Source organism: Watersipora subatra, chromosome 3, assembly GCF_963576615.1.
Source record: "Watersipora subatra chromosome 3, tzWatSuba1.1, whole genome shotgun sequence".
Lineage (NCBI taxonomy): Eukaryota > Metazoa > Bryozoa > Gymnolaemata > Cheilostomatida > Watersiporidae > Watersipora > Watersipora subatra.
This window is the reverse complement of record NC_088710.1, coordinates 36,326,848-36,334,735: the sequence shown is the minus strand read 5'-3', so window position 1 is coordinate 36,334,735 and position 7,888 is coordinate 36,326,848. Positions and strand designations below refer to the sequence as shown.

General features: G+C 37.3%; 1 protein-coding gene and 1 long non-coding RNA gene across 3 annotated transcripts in view; one reads left to right on the top strand and one right to left on the bottom strand.

The window, feature by feature from the left end:
* Positions 1–357: 357 nt before the first annotated feature.
* LOC137391617 (uncharacterized) lies at positions 358–2,543 on the bottom strand. The gene is made up of 3 exons (XR_010978137.1): positions 1,957–2,543; positions 1,295–1,466; positions 358–1,100 (listed from the first exon to the last, which is right to left on the bottom strand). It is a non-coding gene; the product is annotated as an uncharacterized lncRNA (long non-coding RNA).
* Positions 2,544–5,784: 3,241 nt separating this feature from the next.
* The window catches only part of LOC137391498 (3-keto-steroid reductase/17-beta-hydroxysteroid dehydrogenase 7-like), a 39,846-nt gene continuing 37,742 nt past the window's right edge, over positions 5,785–7,888 (top strand). Inside the window, exons 1-2 of one of the 2 annotated variants that reach the window (XM_068077996.1) lie at positions 5,785–5,887; positions 7,682–7,744. In XM_068077996.1, coding sequence (XP_067934097.1) covers positions 7,707–7,744 — 38 coding nt within the window. In that variant the 5' untranslated portion in view covers positions 5,785–5,887; positions 7,682–7,706. Of the gene's footprint in view, positions 5,888–6,029; positions 6,096–7,681; positions 7,745–7,888 lie in introns of those variants that run through there. The other variant, XM_068077997.1, reaches the window with a different exon arrangement.

Here is a 7,888-nt window from a genome sequence, read left to right as displayed (position 1 = left end):
TTACCGTTCCTTAACCAACTGGTGATGAATGTATATACATATAAATATACATACAATCCTTGCTGAAACTGTTGATCATACACCTTTTATCTCAAACACTAAACCATGCTTAAATGATGACACCAGTAAGTACAATTGGATGTATAATGTACAGTATATAGGTAATAGACCAACCCGAATTGAGTGAATTCTATTCAGCATACTCTCAGTTATATTGTAGAACATTGTCATACAAATCTCGACATTCGCTCGTGGTGTTAGGCCTATTCCGACCATAAATGAACATAACTGAAAACATACATTCCAGAAAACTAGATGTAAGTCTTTACTACATCCGATGATCACACATCAGGGTTGTCAAATATACTCTGTTCACTGGCTTTCTTATTTCTGTATACACATGATGTTCTGGGTGAGCAAAACAAACGTTTGGTACACCAGCTGATAGCTGCATTTTTTATCTCTACAAATTTTATGTGTATTTCAAGATTGTTATAGTAAATTCAAAAAACAACAAACAACAATATATACCGTATATGTATATAATGTATATAAAGCAAAAATACAAGCATCACATTTGGTAGGTATCTGATCGATCCAATATGACAGCCATTTTCATGCCCTTGAACTTGCATAAGTAAATCTGTAACAGCTGCCTTTTTAGATAGCTACAAAAAACCTCTGCGTTAGGCTTTGCTCTATGGACTGAATAGTTTTGAATACATAGTAGCCACTTATGGGAGCCTGTCATTATTGTCACTCCTCATCAGCATCCGCACAGCCACAATAAGAAGGTTCTCAGTGCTTTTTTCACACTTGATCTCTCTTGTTACTGTTGAGCATTCCTAAGGTAAGATAGTGGCTCAAAACAGCCTCTTAAATGTTCGTTTGTTGGACCAACATTCAGTCAGATTAATTTTCAGCTGAGACCATCTATGAATCGACAGAGCTCAAAACTAAAAGGGTTTACTTGTAACTTCCATCCATGTCTCATATATGATTTAGTTCCATAACTTCATACGTATGACGCTCAGGCAACCTCTTCGCAAGTTTTCAGCGCGTTATGGTTGCAGAATTTGCATCATATCTCTACAGATTGCCTAAATAAGAAACAAGGTTATGTGATAACTGACACAATTACACTCAGATGCATGCTTGATCACGCACAATATTATCCCTTGCTGAGATATGGGTCAAGCATGTGTGCTATTTTACCTTGGTACCATTACTACAGCAGCACAAAAGGCATAGATGAGAACCAAAGCGGTCACACGATATCATGCTCATAGCTTACCTTTTGTCGTGGATGTTCTATTCTCGATGCAAGGTATGCCAAATAGCATCAGCACCACTGTCAAATTCAGCTAACTTGTTTTTTAACAGCATTGACCAATTGACTGTCTATCTTATCAGCTCCTTTCGCTAGCAGACCAGGTCTCGGGAGGTGACGACGCGCTGTACGCATACTAGATACAAAAAGATACACAAGGTTACAATTATCACCATGCCAATGTATCAAAGAATACGCTCACACACGCAAACATGCACAAACACACACGCGCGCGTATACACACACGCTCATACACACATATGGACATACACAAACAGTTATACACAGATACGGTCATACACATATATGGACATACACATACAGTTATACACAAATACGGTCATACACATATATGGACATACACATACAGTTATACACAAATACGGTCATACACATATATGGACATACACATACAGTTATACACAAATACGGTCATACACACATATGGACATACACATACAGTTATACACATATATGGACATACACACATACAGTTATACACAAATACGGTCATACACACATATGGACATACACATACAGTTATACACATATATGGACATACACACATACGGTTATACACATATATGGACATACACACATACAGTTATACACACACGCGGTCATACCTTGTCTGAACACCTAACTTTTGACTAACAGCTCTTGCTATCTTTTTAGTATTTAGCCCGTCCCGAAATAATATCCTTAAAGTATCCTCATCTAGATGGATGATAAAATAGACAAAGGAGTACAGTTGTAGGTTTCATATTGCATCGATAATCAAGTTAGCAGTCTAAAAAAATTATTGGAAGTATCCCAACAACTTATCTCAACAACCTACCAACAATTCCAATACTAGTTGTATTTACAGTTACAGAGAGTGATGTGTAGGTGCTGCTAAGAGCTAATTAACTTAGAAATAAATTGATGACTATCATGAACACTAACAATGGTAATGCGTATTTAATATAGGCATACACAATAATAATATATAATAATTGATACACACTTTGTTTTTATACTTATACTACCCAATGACAAACAAACAATGTAACATTACCTATTATCATTATGCAACAGTAATAAAATGCATAGATTAAATATTAATACAGTATTTTGTTGTGGTTCATTATTACTGTATAATTTTAAAATTTTGATTGTTGAAGTAGATTTTGGTTCGCAGGCTAAGGGAGGTTGTTCGATCCCGGACCATCTGTTTGCAGAGATCGGCGACTCCAAACAAATTCCAAACTCCAAAATAACACTTCCTCTGAGTCCTGTCAAGTGAAAATAGCCAGGGAGATATAACTGTTCTGCTGGTGCAGTATGACGCTGGCGCAATTTAGGAAATTTCCAGGCTAGTTACTTATTGAAGATAATGCTTGCTGGTTCCCTGTGCTGCTGGTGGAGTTTAGAAGACTGTCAACCTAGTCAACTATTGGCAATGATGTTTGCTAGTGCCTTATGATGCTGGTGCAATATGAGATGCTGTTGCAATTGGAGCAATTGCTAGCCTACCCTAGGACACTTATATTTCGCTAGTATTTAGTTTCGTGAGTAGCTCACAGAGTAAAATTTCGAAGCAACTTAATTTCGCAGCTCTGATGAGTGCGAAAATATAGTGATGTGAAAATAAATGCAGTGGAACAAACATAATTAGATTCCTCAGGTTCAGTTCACCGATAAAAAAAAATTTCAATTTGCGACTAGTTTGTAATTGTGAACCGCAGGTAGAATGGTGTGGGCAAGGTCGATAATGCAATTTGATCGCTTGCTGCCATTCGTTTCTTGGACTATCAACAGGCCCGTTTTCACTGGGGCAGCTGGCCGGCTGAGCCGCCCCAAACTTTTGGGAATTTTTTACGGTAAGTACAGTCCAACTCGGATAACTCGCCCTCAGATAAAATGTAACATTTCATCTCAAACACAAAGTTAACTCTAACGGATTCATTTGGTCAGTTCCAACGTAATGATAAATTCCTTCAGATAACTCGACCTCAACATCATTTATTCGAAAAGTTATTTGCCCAACGGCCATGGACACGGTTTTTATCGTTGTAGAATATCACTTCATTCCAAGCCATAGAGACAAACATCAACTTCTAGTAGTTCTTAGGCATCATTATTATCATCATCAGAGGCAAAATATTTTTGTTAACGACTTTTATAAAGGTTTGCAGAAGATTAAGTTTTATCAAACACCCGCTTGGCCATGTCCCATCAAAAGCGTAAAAGCCTCCGAATGAACTTAAAATAAAATCCGCAAAATTGATCTTTGTTAAAACGCTCAAAAGAAAAAGATGTCTCTTTCTGAGCATTTTAACTGCGGTCATGTTTTGCCTATTTTAATTTAAAAACGTCTCGTCAGTCACATCACTTAAAACAAAACAAATCTCAAAAAATTACAAGTTATTGAAGAGGTGTCAGTGGTGAATCCAAACCTTTCCAGAGCCATGCTGCTTGTGTAGTACTGCGAGTGTCAGTGTGTCTTATTTTCTTTCAACACACGGTGCTCACTGCATTGATTGATGTCCCCAGCAAACGATAACGCTACTAACGCGGGTGCATTGACATCAAATTCCTATCATTATAAATTATTCTTAATGGGAAAATAATCATAATTAATTGCAAAATAATAACGTAATAAATTTTGACAGTCAAACTATTTTGTTGGTTTATATTTTAACGATGCTATAGTGGTCGTTAAAAACGTTAAAATAAATGTCGTTATAAAATTCCATTCTACAGTATCAATGAACAAAGCTATTTAGTTTCGCTTTTTCGCGCGTTTGTTATGATAGTTTAGTTTCGCACCTGAAACTTTCGCGAGAGGATGACACCGCGAAAACGCGAAAGTTAGGTGCCGCGAATACATAAGTGTCCTAGAGTAGTTGTTTTTTGAAAATGATATTTGCTAGTGGCCGGTGCACTGTATAGCTGGTGCAATTTAGGAGATCTCCAACCTAGTCACTTATGGCAGATGATGCTTGCTGTTGCGCTGTAAATGCTGGTGCAATGTGAACCATTTGTAGCTAGTTGATGCTTGGTAAAAAGATTTGGAGAATATTGTAATATGTCTTGTATTGAGGACAAAAATGAATGTAAACATACATGTACATGCAGAGGCACTGTATTCATATTCTAACGGGTGGACCTTAGAAAGTGCAAGAGGGTGAAGAGGATGGCTAGTTATATATATGGCGCCTTACAGTGCCTCGCGTTGCGCGTTCACAACTCGAGTTGTACAACTCGAGTTGCACAACTCGAGTTGTGAACACGCAACGCGACTTTTCAAAAGTAAGGTGCAATATATCGGTATTACAGTAGCATAACCGTAGATCTGGTTATATTAACAATGGTACATCAATAGGCACCCGTTAGCTAATAGAAATTAAACTGTATGTACTGTAAAACTAGTTTCTGAGGACTGCTTTGACATTGTATAATAAAACAAAAATTAGCATAAAACATAGTTTAAAACATAAAAAAACATAAAATACAAAGATTAAAGTGTAAGCTCAAGCCATGCAGTTATTGTTTATGTAACATACTCAATATTTTTATTGTAGCTCGAGGATGTACGCATGGAGGCTCTCTTTTACTCTGTACTGGCTCTCTATAGGACTGGATGGCTGCTCAGCTCTCACATCTCTCTTTCCGATGTTTATGCAATATTTTGATGAGTTGTGTTGAATCTGAATAAGCATATAAATAAATGTATATATTATGGTGAGATACAGTGATTTATGGTTTTCTGTCCAGTTAGCATCTGACATCCTGGAGTGGTCTGTTTGTTGCGCTAAGATGAATAGGTGATTAAATTTTCTTTCTGCGTGTATTGTTGTCTTTATAGATCATAGTAGTGGCTGGTTTCATTGGCAAAATAGGTTCTCCTGGTTTTCTTCCAGAACTGATATTTGACACACTACCGTGCTGCAGGAACAAAATTAGCAACAGAAAGCTGATTTGTAAACAAATTTACCGTGTATGATGGTGTGAGTGAAATATATTACATCACCATAACCGGAGTAAAACTGGAAAAAAGAAATCAGAAAAACTAGCAAACTAGAAAATTCAGTCAGTAATCTGGCAATCCGACATAGAGATTTGGCAATCTAGATAGGCTGTCGGGCTTTCTGCGGAAGCCAATACGCGTACTATTATTATTATATAATGCATGTCAGAGTTGTATAGCTTCACATCTTCAATAAACCCTATTATTCGGGCTTATTATTATTAGGGTTTACTATACCTATGCTGGCCTATGCTACCCAATGCGAAACTATACGACACAAATACATGTGAGGAAGCGAATGGTACATAACCTTGGATTCAACATTGCCATAGAGCGTAATCTTTACTATAATACGAGCGGTGTAGGACTTGCTTCGCCTTTACGAAGTAGCGGTTGGAGGTTGGAAAAAGGCGTGCCCATTTGGTCTCGCTGTGATCTTATCGGCACATCGGACGATCTCTGCACATCAGACGATCAGACTGCACGCGACACTGCTTGGATACCAGTAATACATAATTTTGAGTCTGTCGCTTACAAAAGACGATGTAAGTCAACCTCTGCTTCATTGCACCTATTTGCTCACTATGCTTTAATCTCACGATATCAGTAACTTCTTGAAGGCTCCACATGCGGGTTTGTCTCAGACATCGATGTAATCCGAGTTTCAACAATTGAATTTATACAGCAACTAGTACAGCATTTATAACGTGTAAATGCCTTATCTGACTAAACTGGCGGCTGGTACAACTCTTTGTAAGTTAAGTGATAAGTTTTAAACGCTGCAAAAACATTGGTTCAAATACCTAGGTGTGTTGGTTGATAGATTAACTTTCAAAATATCATACAAAAACATCTGTGCACCAATAACAGCACCCAAGTAAGCTTGTCTTTACATAGAGCATAGATTTTCACCAATTCACTCATGGTTATGTGAGATTTCATCATCATCTGCGACATCGTGATTTGTTCACTTGTCCTGCCAGGTAGCCTTCCCCCTATCTTATTACTTTATTCCTTTCTATCCTTTCATTGATGGGGGTTTTTCGGCAGTCTTAGTGCATGTATCTTTATATCTCAGTCACCACTTTCTAATAACCTCACACCATGGTTTTTCCTTGCTGAGATTGTATAGCTTAGGGATTTGAGAGGAATTATATTATACACAATCCGCATCCACATGTACATCAGGGCTGAAGTTGCCTTGCCATCATATTTTATTTTGATTATATTTAATTTTTGCACTTTTACTTAGCTTGTAGGAACTGAATTGATCATTACTGGTTTAGGTATTAGTGAAAGTGTTAAGCTATCATAAACAATATCAATATTTGCCAGTAAAAGATATTTCTATAAGTCCAACAAGTAAAGTACACAACTGAAAAGATTCTGAGACAATAATAGACCTACTAATGACAAAAGGTTAAAAATAGCCAATGAAAGTTCCGCCCTTGCTTGAATGGTTGCCCATGTTCTTTCATCACACAGTCCCGTACATCTATGAGTCTCAACGGTCTAAAGATCGTCACAATAGTCCATAGGTGGAGAGGCTCAACAGTTGAAGTAGGAACCTCAGCAAACAGAAGGGAAAGAGGCTCAGCAGACAAAGGAAAAAGAGGCTGAGTCATTGGAGCTGTTCTCTTTTATGGATGTCTCTGTTAGCCTGTGAGAAGGTGTCTAGGCGCTCGGGTTCCGTTCTTTATGTTGTAGAGAATTAATATTCGTGGACTTGTCTTGAGTGTGTCATAGGATTTTACTGATTAAAAATGATGTCTAACACCCATTATTTTGGTCATGTCTAGTAGAGGTTGGTCAAGTTTTATGCAGCGTACTCATTATTGCCCCTAATTTCTTTTGCCGGTTTGCTAGTAGGCCAGTTGATGGATCTTCTCTGATAGATTCCTTCCACTGAAAGTTTCTAATCTGTTTGTTGATGTTACTATCATTATTTTTTTTTCTGATGGTTTTTTGTTAAACTACAGTATGTATATTTTTCATTGCAGTATTGCGTATATCTACTGTGGTGTAGGCCTTGCTCCCTTTTGATATCTTCCTTTGCAACACCGTTTCAAAACCTGTATCCACAATGTAACTTTATTATATAAATCTATCGGTAAAAATAAGCAGTTACGTATGATCTTACATACGTACAACATTAGGAATTACCTTGAATCAAATATTTGCTGAAGTTCTATGTCTAATGACATCTCATATGACCTGTTATATGGCATGACATATCATGTGTTAAATATATTGTATGTCGAGGCGACAGTAAGTCAAATTAGTGTTTAGCTTTTGGGGATTTGAGAATCAGTTCGACCTGCTTATTGAATCTTTTGTAGAGTTAAAGTAGCAGTAAACCTCGCGATGGAATCTATCACAGCTATAGTCACTGGCGCAAACAGGTTGGTTGCACTTATTCTCAAGCTCAATATGGTCTCTCCTTGATAGCATATATATGGATCACTGTCTTTATTTATAGAACTGTTAGTTTTCACCAAACTTGATCCCTGCAATGGCATTGTTGTGTTACTTCCACAACCTTAATT